The 16216-nt window shown below is 34.9% G+C and overlaps 2 protein-coding genes across 3 annotated transcripts; one reads left to right on the top strand and one right to left on the bottom strand.

Annotated features, from left to right (window-relative positions):
- The first annotated feature begins 536 nt into the window (after positions 1–536).
- LOC136070601 (uncharacterized) lies at positions 537–4634 on the top strand. Of its 2 annotated transcripts, none has more exons than XM_065780732.1 (3): positions 537–664; positions 2712–3840; positions 4336–4634. In XM_065780732.1, exon 2 carries the CDS (start codon positions 2825–2827, stop codon positions 3824–3826), a length of 1002 nt encoding a protein of 333 aa, XP_065636804.1. In that variant the 5' UTR covers positions 537–664; positions 2712–2824; the 3' UTR covers positions 3827–3840; positions 4336–4634. The 2 variants fall into 2 exon arrangements, with proteins under 2 accessions (XP_065636804.1, XP_065636803.1); XM_065780731.1 differs by lacking the exon at positions 537–664 and adding an exon at positions 928–1345.
- Positions 4635–8981: 4347 nt separating this feature from the next.
- LOC136070592 (14-3-3-like protein C) lies at positions 8982–12317 on the bottom strand. Its single transcript, XM_065780721.1, has 2 exons — positions 11929–12317; positions 8982–9456 (listed from the first exon to the last, which is right to left on the bottom strand). The coding sequence occupies exons 1-2, from the start codon at positions 12315–12317 to the stop codon at positions 8982–8984; spliced, it is 864 nt and encodes a 287-aa protein (XP_065636793.1).
- Between the last annotated feature and the right edge of the window lie 3899 nt (positions 12318–16216).

A 16216-nucleotide genomic window follows, 5' to 3' on the forward strand; every position in this document is an offset into this window, starting at 1 on the left:
CAAAAAAAAAAAAAAAACCTTAAAAAAATGGCCAAACAAATTAATGTATGCAGTTTGAACAGATTACATCACAATTGGTCACTATCCAGATTTTTTTTTTTTTTTTGAAGTGTATATATTATAATTTATAGATAAAAAATATATATAGCAAAAAGTAAGGATTATTATTGAAATTATTACTCATTGCATCAACAAACCCAGTATGGAACATGTATGTCGCTTAGCTTCACGTATGTCGTTTAGCTAATCATCCTGGCACCCCCCCAGAACAAGCACATGCGTTCTGATCAAAACGTGGTGAAATTTCATTGGTTTTAAAATGACCTAATGTTATTTGACTATAGCAATAGCAGTAGGTACCATTATAATCATAAGAGAATCAAAGATCAGGAATCTTCTTTATACGTACCATCAGATATCACCGTCCATGGAAAGGTCTAGTGACACGTATCAATCACGATTGAGGCACACATTTCTTCAGAAGGATATATACAACAACCACTACTATATAGAATAGTCCGCAAGTTTAGCACTACTACTACTACAGCAAAAACTACAATGGCTGGGTTTTTCTCAGTTGTCCAAAGCCACCCCAATTTGTTCTTTCTTCTTACATTGTTCAATATTTCTGCCTAACTTTGACATGAAAATCCGGAGGAAATAGGTAAGTATTTTTTTTTCTTTAACTATTTAGTTAGTTGGCCCGGTTTGGAAACAATATAAATTTTAACACCTCGAGTCTTTGAGAGTCGAATTCTGCGGTCATACCTCGACACTTTAATGCTCGGTTTTCATGGTTTGACGTCGCCGGATGCCACGTGGCATCCACATAGATCTCGAGTTTCTGAGACTCGAGATCCACGTGGCATCCACGTGGCTGCCATGTAGATCTCGAGTGTCTGAGACTCGAGATCTATGTGGATGCCACGTGGATGCCACGTGGATCTCGAGTCTCAGAAACTCAAGATCTATGTGCACAGCATTATGTCCAGTCCCATCCGGTCATGTCACAGACAGCCAGCCCCAGCATTTTTTCTTTAACTCTGGCTCAGCATTGACGTTTTTGCTGTGTTTTCACGTTTTTACTTGATGCTTTGTCAGGACATTTTAAGCCCGTGACTTGTTTGTGTCTTCTCTCTCAACTCATCCTCTCTTACTCTACATTATTCCTCTCTCAACTCATCCTCTCTTACTCTGCATTATTCCTCTCTTAACTCTCATACTCGTTCTACAGAGCAGAACAATACTTCCCTCTTAACTCTCATACAAACTGATCATTGTAGTCTCCCTCTCTCCCTCTCACTCTCATACAATCCAGTAGTACATTTGCACATCCTCATGTCAGGTAAGGGTCTCCTCAATCTCTAGTTGGTTGTTTAATGTATGTATAACTGCTTTAGAAAATTTTGCTTGTATTGAATTTGTCATGACATTTCCTAATAAAAATATTTGTTCGTAGTAACTAGTTAAATATATATATATATATATATGTAGCACTTTAAATGTATAATTGTTTTTTTATTTTTTATTTTTTGGGTAATGTCTAATGAACCCCTCTGCTCTATGTTATATCAGTAATACAAAAATATTTTAACTTAACTAAAATTCAATACTTTTTATAAATAGTATAATTATTTGTTTATTTTAGTCAAACGTTATAATAATAAATAATCTAGCAATGAAATTATTAAAAATAATATTTGCTATGTCAAACGTTATAATATGTTTTGTTTATTACTAATTTACTAAAAAAAATTTATCCAAATATCCATTTTAATACTTTAAAGACAAAAAAATATCCCTCTAAGATTCAATTAATTGGTCAATTAAATTTTTTTTTTTTTTGGATCTTTTTCAAATGTTTTCATAGCTATATGAATACCTTTCTAGTAGATATTTATAATTAAAAAAACATTTATGAATAAATTAAACATGATCTATAAAAGAATTGAGATCCTAAACATGATCTATTAAACATTATCTATATGTATATGTTTCTAGTAGATATTTGTAATTTACAAGTAAAACCAAGGTTATTAAAATTGAGATCCTAAACAGGACCTATAAGAGGTCCTCATAGAGTAAATCATAGAATCGAATCGATAATCATAAGATTTTACTTTATGTGAAAAATAAAGTCAAAAATATTAGTAATAATGATATATTTTAAATAATTATTAAGTTGATCAAAGGAAAATGGACATAATGCAACTTTCATGTCCTATTTCTAATAAGTAAAAAAAATATTACATTTCTTTAACAACTAAATAATCGTTAACTTGTTCATTTGGGCAGATTTGATGGAGGGGGCTAGAGTTGTATTTTTCTTGGGCCCAATTAGAATTAGACTCTAATATACCTAAAAATTGAAATTATATATGGAATAATGATGTTACATAATTGCACTCATTCATTTGCACATCCTCATTACTTTTGTTGTTTGGTTTGATATTTTTATTTATATTTTTGTTAGAGCTTAGTTACAATTTTGTAATAGGGGTGAGTTTTGTCTTTAGTTTTTTCATTGTTTGAGTACGAAATGATAATGATTGCGCCAGTAGAATTGTATGTGATGTGGGGTGAGTGTATGCAATTGTGGCGTGAGAAGTTGTAATTTTTGTATTTTGAGTAGATAGAAAAAGTTTTGTAATTGATGTTAAATGAAAGAGATAAAATATGTCACTAACATACTATACTTGACTCTTTAATAGGTTCACAATCTTTGAAGAATATTGATATAAATGTATACTTCGGTGGACCCCTTGATAATCCTGATGAGATTGACGGAATCCCGTTTAGAGGGCCTGGTATCCAATGCTACTACATGATGGTACGTCGTAAGTTGAAGACGTTGAATGATTTGAAGAGCAAAATCATGGGCGAATTGAATTTGAATCGTGCTTGGTATGATATCAAGATTATTTATCGTTACCCACAAGAAGTCCTTCATGAACGGATAAATTACGGGTATATGGCGATCAAAGAAGACAAACATGTAAAGATGATGTTTAATAGGATACAGAAAATGCCCCAAGTAAATGCTGCTGAGTTGTACGTAAGTTTGGAGGCAAGTGCAGAAGTTGATAATGAGGTGGTGCAAGAAACAACTACGTCTTTACAATTTACAACCCTAGATGATGGATGCACTACAATGGGAGGGTATACAATGGGTGGGTATACAATGGATTCTTCAATGGGAGGGTATACAATGAATTCTTCAATGGGAGGTTATATGCTCCCATTTCAAGATCATGTTGGCAATACTGGTGAAACCCTCCATCCTCAAGAGACACATTTAGAGGAGGAAGACGAAGACGAAGATCATGTTGTGGGCGGTTATATGCTCCCATTTCAAGGTAATGTTGCCAATATTGGTGAAACCCTCCATCCTCAAGAAACACATTTAGAAGAGGAAGACGAAGACGAAGACGAAGATGAAAATCCTGCTGTGAATGATGGTGAAAATAGTGATGGTGTAGATGAGTTCGAAGAGATGGTTGAGCGAGGCGACGTTGAGATCGATGTAGATGACCACGAAGTCGTTCCGAATTTTGAAGAGGAAAATATGGAGTACCACGATGAAGGTGTTGCAGACGATGATATTGGCATCCACCATGATACAAATACGACCACAACTTACAGACCTCCTGCTGAGTCATTCTACGAAAATACTTGGGAAAATATGGTTGATCCTTCACGTCTTCAGATACCATTTGTTTCTACTTGGGAAGATGGGATGAATTTTTGTAAAGGATTGGGAAGATGGGATGAATTCTCCATGTTGGACACAGACAAACAAGGGACACTCTACACTCAGCATGCATAGCCTCAGTGTGTCAGGTTGAAAAAAAATATATTATATAAAAATTTATGTTTTTAAAGATTTATATTTGTTATTTCTTTTTTCCCATGAGCTAGAGCTTAATTCACACTTCATCTCCCATAATAATGGGATGGAGAGTGAGGTTGTGGATTTAAGAGGCGTGTGTGTAGCTTACTAAAAATACTTATTTAATTTGAAAACTTAAAATAAACATTGGGGAATTCTCTAAGATATCAATGGTCTTGTTTTTGGACAATTTATTAACTGCCTTCACTGGTTAGAACTAGTTATCACTAGCTTATTCATGGATGAGCTATCCAGATCTTGCTCCCCGCACTTTTAGTTACAGATATATGTTTTGGTTTGTCACATGTTACATTCGATTAAGTTTATTCCTTTTTGCTTTGTTCCATTTTTCTCTGTTCAACTTCTTAGCACTACTACTGTTACATTTTCTTGGCCTTGTGTTCCATCCAGCTGTTGCCTAATGCTTCTAACATTGTTTCATGCAGGATGCATATGCCAAATATGTGAAGGAATATTATCTTCAAAGTTTTGGTGTTAATGTCCAAACATACAATCAGAAAAACTTGAAAAACACTGCTCTTAGTGAAGACAGTGCTGACCGGTCATAATATTACATGAACCTAAGACTTTTTTTTTTTGGAGAAAAATCTGAACCTAGATATTCGGTGAGGTATCAAAGGACTAATTCAGAGTTTATGTAATATTATGACATTTATTATAAGCATGTAAAATGTTTGTTCTAACTGGAGTATAAATGTATGCAACCCATTGAAGCATTTCAACATACAGGTTGTAGGGCAAATGCATGTTTAATCTCAGCATGTTTAGTTGTCAAGTGGGTTAGGCCAATTACCTCTCAAGCACTGCAATTCATATTGGACTGTTGTGAATCTAGCATATCAAAGTACAACAGATTCTTGCAGGTGAGGATTATTTTGTTCAATAACGTTTAGTATGGTTACCAAAGTTTGTTATGATTCCTTATTAATCAGCCTAACTGTTACTCATATTGGTTCATTAGTTCATTTGTTGTCTAAATAAATCATACCTCTTCAGGACATTAACTCTGTTAAAGCCCATTTTATCAATTTCTATCAATCTCTGTTACAGCAAAATGCAATAAACTTCAAACCACAAAAAAACAAATTGAAAAACAAAAATCATCAAACCCACAAACCATCAAACTGAAAAACAAAAACAAAACCCACAAAACACAAAAATCATCAAACCCACAAACCATCAAACTGAAAAACAAAAACAAAACCCACAAAAAAAACAAAAATCATCAAACCCACAAACCATAAAAATCATCAAACCCACAATATGTTCTTGGAGCTTTCTTATTGCTCTCTAAAACCAGTTCTTAAAAACTATTTTCTGCAAACATAACCAAACAGGCCCTAATAATCCCAATACCCAGCAGTTTTTAAATTTTCTTTTTGCAAGGATTTTAATTTTGAATGGAAACAACAGTTTCCCTCTTTTTCTTTTTTTTGGGGGGATAAGTTACACTTGCACCTAGTGGGTCTTGAACCCATGGTCACACCCCCTAACCAATTACTATGGGAGAAGTGACAGTTGAGTTATGACTCATTGGCACAGGAATCTACAGGTAACAATGTTCATAAGAATTTCATGAATCATATCACTCAGAAATTCCAACTATTTTAGCATGACAATTATTGAAAAAATTCTTAAGACATTGCCTAGCATTCTCACCTAACTAAAACAATGTTCATAAGACATTGCCTAGCATTACAATTCATAAACCTGACTAAAATAATGTTCATAAGAATTTCATGAATCATTTCACTCAGAAATTCCAACTATTTTAGCATGACAATTCTTGAAAAAACCTTAAAGACATTGCCTAGCATTNCCTTACCTGTTTTTTTTTTTTTTTTAATGACATGTTGATACAAAAAGAAGGACATTGTAAATTAATATTATTAGATAGGTGCCCTGTTGTGCTCTCCCTTTCCCTTATAGACCAAAATATCTGGACAACGGTTTTGATACTATGCCTGTTGTTGAACCACCCTTGATCCTCCACGGTTTGTTCATCAATTTCTTGCAAGGCATAATTAGAGTAGACACAAAATAAAGGAACATAAACAACTTCAAAATATCATAGATATCACCAAACTAGAGTTCGATTAATGTATTTCTAACTCAACGTACAATTCGGTATCTCATATTCCAAGCTATTTGGAAACCACAACAACTACCCATAATTCTGCTTGATTGTCGTGGTTACTCATAGATTGAGGGAGAATCTTCGAATCCTCTTTCCCTCCATGCAACCCTTATAAATGTCTGAATGTCATGATTTGCGTATACATGGAAACACTAAAATGGCCATACTTAACAATTTTCTGTATCACTTAACTCAATTGGTAATGTAGAAATAGTATCGCAAGGGTACTGACTTTTGATCACCTAACTTTCTGTTTCACTTAACTTAATACTATATATACATTTCTTATAATCTATATTACCTTGCCACACTTAAGGACGGCCATACCCATTGAGTAATGGATATTCAACTCTACTCAATCCAAATATTTCAAGTAATTCTCAGTTCTTCATGGGTATAAAGTAATCGTGTAGGGGTTGGATATTACCTAAATCGTTTAGGTAGGGTTTGGATAGTATCCGAACAAATTTTTTTCCAATTAACCTTACTTTGCTAACAATTTCGTTAGTTGTCTGGTTTTGAAACAATCTGGGAAACTAGCATCTTGAGTTTTAAAAACTCGAGATCAATGCTAAACTCGAGCTTCTAGAGATTTTTCATACAATAACGTGGACAAATTTTTCCATGTGGATATCGAGTTTATAAAACTCGCTTTTAAACTTGAGGTATAGAAACTCGTTTCCTGACCGCTTTTAAAAACCTACAATCCAGACCTCACTCGTCACTCTCCCTTTCAAACACTCAAACTTTCAAGCACTCTCCCTTTCCTCACTCGTCACTCTCAAGCTTTCAAACACAAACTTCCTCTCAGACACCCAAATCAGTTACTCTCACACTTACTCTCACACACCCAAATCTGTCCTTCAGACAACGAAATCCACCCAAATCACTCACTCTCACCCTCAAACACTTTCATTCTTCAAACATTCTAGTCCTTCAGACACCGACGGCCACACATTTAGACAACCAAACACCAAAGACGCTTACTCACTCTAACGGAGACACTCCTCTCATCGGCGACCCAAAGACCCTCAATCAAAATCCTCCTTAAGGTATGTTCTTTTAGTGTTGGGTCATTGAGATTTTTTTCCCTGCTTTTAATTTTGCAGCAAGTTGCATGCACCAAGAATTTTCAATATAACACCTCATTGTCATTATTGTCACCATAATAAGGTAAAAATGTGATATTTTTGGCAGAAAAGCCAAGCTCTTTTTGTTCTTTGGATGTGTTTTGGCTTAGCTGGTATGTGCTACTTGTGTCAGAAACTGGTTGAATTAATTGTCTGGGTTAATGGGGTTGTGTTATTGTGTATCATATTTGTTCTCTATGTGGCTGTGAACTTTCTGTTGAGCAAGATTCTGAATTTGGGTTTTGTAATGGTGTTGCTATTTTCAGCATGTTTTGCCTAAAGGGTATTTGTTCCTATTTTTTGTGTGGGAATTCTATGCTGGTTGATGGGATTAGGAGTCTGTATACCATTGCTGTTTGTGTTTCTTGGTATGATCTTTCTCTTTAGATGTTAAAGAAGTCTGAGTAGCTGAAGGAAGGGAATTTGACAGGGCGATAAGGGTTATAGTGTTAAACCCTGAATTCCAAGTGCAAGTTACAAAAAATAGTTGAAAACAGAAATCTTTTGATGAAGATAATTGTATAACGATATAGTAAAAGTAATTGTAGGTTAGAAGGGCCGAGGAGGTCTAGGGATGAATGAAACATGTATTGAAATCTTGTAGTGTAGCTTATTGGCTATAAGGAAATTGAAGAAGAGTTATAACTTAGAAGTTTGACATCAAATTTGGATACCAAAAATGGGCTTGGTTTGTAGTAGCATCTTCACTTGTTGTGATAAAAGTTGCAAATGTGATTAGTTTAAAGCCAAGGTTAATCGTAGATAATATGAGTAGAGTTGGAATGAATTATGAGAAGGGGAAAAGGGCTTAAAGATTAAGTTTTTATCACTGCAATTACTATAATTTAAAAGATAAGGGATCCTTGAGAATCCACATATTTTTAATCTGAATCATTAGCTTGTGCTCTTCTAAATAATCCACTTTAAGACTGTTAATTCTCTTTCCATTATTATTTTAAGGCATAATGGCCTTTAAATGTGTAGCAAGTGTAACGATATCATGGATTTAAAAAATAAATAAAAAATTTAATGAGGATAGCATGGCATGCATTAGTTGTATACTAGTCTTATTCAACCAATATCAGAACAACTTGGTTAAGCATATCAAAATGCAGGGCCACAACTCAAAAAAGAGACATTCTGCAATTATTATAAATTTGTTTGGTAAAGCCACACAAACATCATCCTTGTTTGGATTCATTGTTATAATATAGTTTTGGGTTTTTCAGTTTTATGATAAATAGTGTTTGTTGTGAGGTCAAATAGCAACCTTATATACTTACTGTCTAAGATCATATTCATGTAGTTGAAAAAAAAAATCCATGGAACGTGTTGGATGCCTTTATTAGGTTTTCCTATATCTTAAAGAATGAAGAGCATATTTTGTGTTGGATTTCGCTATTTGTAAGCTCCTCTTTATATAGTTGATTGATGTAATTTTTATTCTTATAATTATTCTTATGTCATACATAGCTTATTAAATTAATATGTATTTTTTTATACATAATTTAAATGTATTGAATTTTGCCATACATAGCTTATTAATTATTCTTATGTCATACATAGCTTATTGCATTTATATAGTTTGCCAAAAAATTTGTATTGAATTTTTTTTTTTTTTTTTGGGCATGATGCTAGTTATCTCGTGTGTTATTTGGACTCTATCTGGTAACATTGGGATCAAATTATGATTGAATTTACTTAGTTTCTTCATTCTTGTATGATTTGTTTTATCTTTCATATGATATAATTAAATCTGCTTTCATATGATTACTCCTCTTTTCTTTTCTTTTTTTGAGTAAATTCATTTGATTACTTGGTTTCTCTCAATGTCCCTCTCAAAGTCCCCTCGTTCAATCCTTTCTTCATACTCATCTCTATCGACAAAATCTTCACTGTTAATGGCAATCTCATCAACATAGTCATCATCATTGTCGTCACCATCATCATCGTCATCATGAACGTCATCATGAACATCATCATCCTCTACATGTGTAGCCTGTAAACTTGTGGTTGTTTGTTGAATTTTCTCGATACCAACTTTTGCACACAGCTCCAACTGTATGTACAACTCAATACCACTTACTTCGAGTATTCTCTCCAACTTGTCAAACATGATCTTTACATGTTTGTTTACTTCTATCGCCATATACTTGTAATTAATTCGGTGCTTCAGGACTTCATGTGGAGGACAATAAGTAATTTGTATGTTCTGCACAGCAGGATTCACACACAATTCTTCTGTAACTATCATCTTCAATTCATCAAGGGTCTTCAACCTACAATCAATTTGGGTATAATATCACTTTATACCCAACCCTTCAAATGGAAATCCCTTGTTCGCATTGGCATTTTTAAGCGAACTACCGTAGTATAGGATTATATCAATTACAGTCATTGTGAACCTATTAGAGTCAAGTTACTATGTTAGTTAGAAAACATTTTATCTAGTCAAACTACACAAAGTACAAATTCCAATTCATTCAAAGGGCATGAATTTCATTACACATTCATTACACATTTCATACCCAAATTCTTTTTCGGTCATGCTAAAACTACCCATTTCATACCCAATACCCAAGAAAAAAAAAAGCCAAAATCCTTGTAAAAGTATACAACATTTTATCTAATTACATACCCATTTCATACCCAATACAAAAAAAAGCCATTTCATTACACATTCAATGGGCATGAATTACATACACATTTCATTACAACTCATTCGAATGGTATGAATTTTACTACCCATTTTGTACCCAATACAAAAAAATAAAAAAATAAAAAGTCAAAATCCTTATAAGATCATGATAAAGATAAGAGCCTAGAAATGATGAATAAATTTTGATAACAAAGACCATGCAAATAAATACTCAAAAAATTTACACTAACAAAACAAAGTTCTATAATTCACAATATTGGTATCTTAACTAAGTTATGTTAACTATCTACCAAATAAATAGTCAAACTCTTTAACCCACACCCAACAACAAATAATACCCAACTGCAGTGACAATTAAATCCAAACCCTTACCTGAGATGTAAATTTCTTGAGAGGGAGGAGCAATGACAGAAAGAGGCAATGTGGTGTGAGATCGAAGACAATGTGGTGTGAGAAGTGTGAGTGTTATGGATGAGTAAGGCAGTGAATTACTGAAGAGTGTGAGGTTGAGTGTTAGAGGTTGAGTGTTATGGGTGAGAGAGTGTTCAGTGACTTACTAATGTGTATCTGTGTTTTATAAAATTTTGCCCAGCAAAAATCGAGTCTATAAGACTCGAGATCCAAGTATATTTTAATTAAATTTCGAGTCTTATAGACTCGAGATCTATGTGGCATAATTATATTTCCCAAAGAAAATCGAGTCTTAAAGACTAGTTTTGCTTTGCAGGACTCAAGTCTTTAAGACTCGAGATCTATGTGGCATAATAGTGTCCAACTCAGCAAGTAGGAAGCGAGTCTTTAAGTCTCAAGTTTCCAAAACTCAAGATGCTAGTTTGCAAATTCCTTTCAAACGCTTGTTAACTTACTATATTCTATCCCCTTACTATGCTAGTCCCTAAATATCCCCATATCCAAACCCGACCTGTACTTAAAAATTTTTTTTTTTTTTTTTTTTTTTTTTTCACTAATCTATTTCTCTCTCAGAGCTCTTTAGTCTCCGACTTCCCTCACCATCTCTCTCTCTCTCTCTCTCTCTCTAGTCTCCACCTCTCCTCACCATCACCATCACTTCTACTCTTTTGGTTTCGTGTTGTGGGTGCGTTTTTTTGATAATCTACTCTCTCTCTCTCTCTCTCTCTCTCTCTGTGGGGTTTTCGGAGTTTGGTTTTCCTTATAGAATGGTTCTTTTTTGCCTTCTCTAAAAGACTTACTTAGCTTTGACTCTTGCTATGAATAATTGTTTTATGTTCTTTTTTAATGATATTGTGATGTGGGTTGTGATCACTTTTTGATTTATGGAGATGAGTTTGAAGAAAAATGGTATTTTAGTAATTGATTTGTGTTATTCTGGGTGTGATATTGTTGGTGTGACATAGTTCTCATTGATAGGTATTTGTTAAATTTAACACTGACTTCTTTGCTCCCTAAAATGCAACCGGGAATGCATATATATTTTTTGTTTCCCCTAAGAAGAATGTTACAATTTTTTTGTGTTTTTCCCTTGATATTTGTTTAAAAGAAATGAATCTTTTGATGTTCTTTTCACTTATAATTCGATTAAATTAGGCGAAAATGCACTTTTGGTCCCTACATTTTGGACCTATTCTCAATTTGGTCCCTAAATTGATTTCACTCCTAAGTCTGTCCTTGATTTCAGAAAATCGTTCTTATTTTAGTCCCTGCCGTCACCCCAGTAACAGAAAATGCATACATGGCAAACGGAATGCACTGTTTGCTGACTAGATGTTGATGTGGCTAATAAAATAATAAAAAAAAAATTATATTTAACATTTTTTAAATACCACATCATTTAAATTAATAAAAAAAACCAACTCAGAAATTTTTTTAAAAAAAAAGTAAATTAAATTTAAAAAAAACCTTAAATCTAATTTAAACTAAAATCATTTCTTAAAAAATCAGAAATCATTATCTTTTTTATTCTTTTTTATTTTGTTTTTATTTTCTTTAACCTCATCAACTTTAAAAAAAATCCCTACACTTAAACACTAATCTCAAATTCTCTCACTCTTATCTCAAAAAAAAAAAAAAATTCTCTCACTCTCTTCACGCTCAATGGCCGGAGCTCACTCGCCCTTCATCTTGAGGTAGAAGACCTTGGAGTCGCCGGTGGCAGCGAAGGAGTCTGGTGTCAAGGAGCTTGAGGATTCTGTCGCAAATGTTGGATAGCTCCGACTCGATCTTGGATCTGTAGTCCCAGATCTTGGACACGTGGTCCTCGTTGCCGCGGCTCCCCTCCTTCTGCTCGATCGAGGAGATGATGCGCCACGATGCTCGCCTCGCGTCGATCTTGTTCTTGTACGCCACGGAGAGAAGGTTTCGCTCCTCTACGGTGAGCTCCTCACTCTCCACTGCCGCCGAGACCTTCTCCATGAACTCCACCATCTCCTCGTACCGCTGGGCTTGCTCGGAAAGCTTTGCCATGTACACGTTCTCTTCACAAGCCAAGGGTGTCACCGCCATTGTTTTTGATTGGTGGTCTGATCTGTTCATGTGGGTTTCGGATTGCAGGATCGATGGCTTGATCGGTGGGTTTCTGATCTGTTTACTTGTTGCTGGGTTTGTCTTTTTTCATGTGGATTTGATGATTTTTCTGGGTTTATGGGTTTGATTTGTTGGATGTTTCGGTGGAGGATAGGGATTTTGTATGTATTTTAAGCATCGGTTTATTAAATGTGAGTTATTTTAGTGTTTGGTTTGAAAGAAAATCTTGATTTTCTGGGGAAAATGTTGATGATTGTTTAAGGAAAATTTATGAGGTTGGTTGGGTTTGTTGTTATTGTGAGCCGAATTGGCTGGGTTCGCGTGTGATTGTTTCATAAGAAAATTTCTGGTTTTGGGTGGAAAGAAAATGTTGTGATGAAAATCTTAGGCGTCGGCTTTTTAGATGTGAATTTTTTCAATGTTTGGTGAAATTTTCTGGGAAAGATGTTGAATGCCCAGGAATTTTGTGTTCTTGAGTTCTTGTGATCTGGGTTCATGTTCTTGAGTTCATGTGTATTCCCGTTCAAATCTGAAACCATGTATTTTTATGTTTTTAATTTTTTTTAAATTGATAAATTAATTTTTTTTAAATTAGACGATGACATGGCATGCTGAGTTGGTTTTTTATTATTATTTTATTAGCCACATCAGCATCTAGTCAGCAAACAGTGCATTCCGTTTGCCACGTATGCATTTTCTGTTACTGGGGTGACGGCAGGGACTAAAATAAAAACGATTTTTTGAAATCAAGGACGGACTTAGGAGTGAAATCAATTTAGGGACTAAATTGAGAATAGGTCCAAAATGTAGGGATCAAAAGTGTATTTTCGCCATTAAATTATTTAAAAGAATTACCTGTTTCATTAATTAAATGGAGTTTGCGGAACTATTTGTAATTTGTGTTGTTGGGACTTGAAGATTGCAAAATTATGATGGATCCAACATTTTATTAATGGGTTATATTATTATATGTGACTATATAAATTTTTTTTTTTTTTGGGTGTGGGGTCCGTGGGCCTGATAGCCTCGGTCCATCATATAGCAGGCCCAAGGCCCATGCCGAGGAACGCAAGCTATTTCTGAGGAGAAGGGGGGAAGCCTATTCTCTTGAACCCACGCCGAGGATACCTTGTCCTCGACCTGACAAGAGTGATTTCAGGGAGTGGCTAACCCCAAAGTAAGCTGTCACTCTCGCATTTAATGCACTCAACTAACCCTCCTGGCCGCATTAATGGAGAGGTAACCCCTTGGCAGGATAACGTTGGTCAGAGTGAGCCACTGGAGTATCGATAAAGCCTCTGATGGGATGGACGACCAGAAAAAAGGCGAATAGACAATCAACAGATGGAAGCAAAAGATAGGAAGATGAAAACTATAAAAGAAGAGCTAGTAAAGCCAAAAGAGAGAGGGGGGGGAGAAAGAAAGGCCTCCTCGGCCACAGGCCGAGGAGCATTCCCTCATTTGTAAGAAAACACTTAGCCATTTTTAAAGATAAGTTTGGGCATGGTGATCAACGGCCAGCACCTAAGCCTGTCAGCCCACTCTACTGTTTTTTTTTTTTTTTTTTTAATGACATGTTGATACAAAAAAGAAGGACATTGTAAATTAATATTATTAGATAGGTGCCCTGTTGTGCTCTCCCTTTCCCTTATAGACCAAAATATCTGGACAACGGTTTTGATACTATGCGTGTTGTTGAACCACCCTTGATCCTCCACGGTTTGTTCATCAATTTCTTGCAAGGCATAATTAGAGTAGACACAAAATAAAGGAACATAAACAACTTCAAAATATCATAGATATCACCAAACTAGAGTTCGATTAATGTATTTCTAACTCAACGTACAATTCGGCATCTCATATTCCAAGCTATTTGGAAACCACAACAACTACCCATAATTCTGCTTGATTGTCGTGGTTACTCATAGATTGAGGGAGAATCTTCGAATCCACTTTCCCTCCATGCAACCCTTATAAATGTCTGAATGTCATGATTTGCGTGTACATGGAAACACTAAAATGGCTATACTTAACAATTTTCTGTATCACTTAACTCAATTGGTAATGTGGAAATAGTATCGCAAGGGTACTGACTTTTGATCACTTAACTTTCTGTATCACTTAACTTAATACTATATATACATTTCTTATGATCTATATTACCTTGCCACACTTAAGGACGGCCATACCCATTGAGTAATGGATATCCAACTCTACTCAATCCAAATATTTCAAGTAATTCTCAATTCTTCATGGGTATAAAGTAATCGTGTAGGGTTTGGATATTACCTAAATCGTTTAGGTAGGGTTTGGATAGTATCCGAATGAATTTTTTTCCAATTAACCTTACTTTGCTAACAATTTCGTTAGTTGTCTGGTTTTGAAACAATCTGGGAAACTAGCATCTTGAGTTTTAAAAACTCGAGATCAATGCTGAACTCGAGCTTCTAGGGATTTTTCATACAATAACGTGGACAAATTTTTCCATATGGATATCGAGTTTATAAAACTTGCTTTTAAACTCGAGGTATAGAAACTCGTTTCCTGACCGCTTTTAAAAACCTACAATCCAAACCTCACTCGTCACTCTCCCTTTCAAACACTCAAACTTTCAAGCACTCTCCCTTTCCTCACTCATCACTCTCAAGCTTTCAAACACAAACTTCCTCTCAGACACCCAAATCAGTTACTCTCACACTCACTCTCACACACCCAAATCTGTCCTTCAGACACCAAAATCCACCCAAATCACTCAGTCTCACCCTCAAACACTTTCATTCTTCAAACATTCTAGTCCTTCAGACACTGACGGCCACACATTCAGACAACCAAACACCAAAGACGCTTATTCACTCTAACGGAGACACTCCTCTCATCTGCAGCCCAAAAACCCTCAATCAAAATCCTCCTTAAGGTATGTTCTTTTAGTGTTGGGTCATTGAGATTTTTTTCCCCACTTTTAATTTTGCAGCAACTTGCATGCACCAAGAATTTTGAATATAACACCTCATTGTCATTATTGTCACCATAATAAGGTAAAAATGTGATATTTTTGGCAGAAAAGCCAAGCTCTTTTTGTTCTTTTGGATGTGTTTTGGCTTAGCTGGTATGTGCTACTTGTGTCAGAAACTGGTTGAATTAACTGTTTGGGTTAATGGGGTTGTGATATTGTGTATCATATTTGTTCTCTATGTGGCTGTGAACTTTCTGTTGAGCAAGATTCTGAATTTGGGTTTTGTAGTGGTGTTGCTATTTTCAGCATGTTTTGCCTAAAGGGTATTTGTTCCTATTTTTTGTGTGGGAATTCTATGCTGGTTGATGGGATTAGGAGTCTGTATACCATTGCTATTTGTGTTTCTTGGTATGATCTTTCTCTTTAGATGTTAAAGAAGTCTGAGTAGCTGAAGGAAGGGAATTTGACAGGGTGATAAGGGTTATAGTATTAAACCCTAAATTCCAAGTGCAAGTTACAAAAAATAGTTGAAAACAGAAATCTTTTGATGAAGATAATTGTATAACGATATAGTAACAGTAATTGTAGGTTAGAAGGGCCGAGGAGGTCTAGGGATGAATGAAACATGTATTGAAATCTTGTAGTGTAACTTATTGGCTATAAGGAAATTGAAGAAGAGTTATAACTTAGAAGTTTGACATCAAATTTGGATACCAAAAATGGGCTTGGTTTATAGTAGCATCTTCACTTGTTGTGATAAAAGTTGCAAATGTGATTAGTTTAAAGCCAAGGTTAATCGTAGATAATATGAGTAGAAGGTTGGAATGAATTATGAGAAGGGGAAAAGGGCTTAAAGATTAAGTTTTTATCACTGCAATTACTATAATTTAAAAGATAAGGGATCCTTGAGAATCCACATATTTTT

Source organism: Quercus suber, unplaced genomic scaffold, assembly GCF_002906115.3.
Source record: "Quercus suber isolate HL8 unplaced genomic scaffold, Cork oak 2.0 scaffold_244, whole genome shotgun sequence".
NCBI classification, from domain to species: domain Eukaryota; kingdom Viridiplantae; phylum Streptophyta; class Magnoliopsida; order Fagales; family Fagaceae; genus Quercus; species Quercus suber.

Excerpts from the sequence above, each read along its gene's own strand:
- LOC136070592 (XM_065780721.1), bottom strand. The coding sequence starts at position 12,317 with ATGGCGGTGACACCCTTGGCTTGTGAAGAGAACGTGTACATGGCAAAG. Across the intron at positions 9,457-11,928 it reads CTTCTACCTCAAGATGAAGG|GTTGAAGACCCTTGATGAAT; the intron begins GCGAGTGAGCTC and ends AATTGATTGTAG.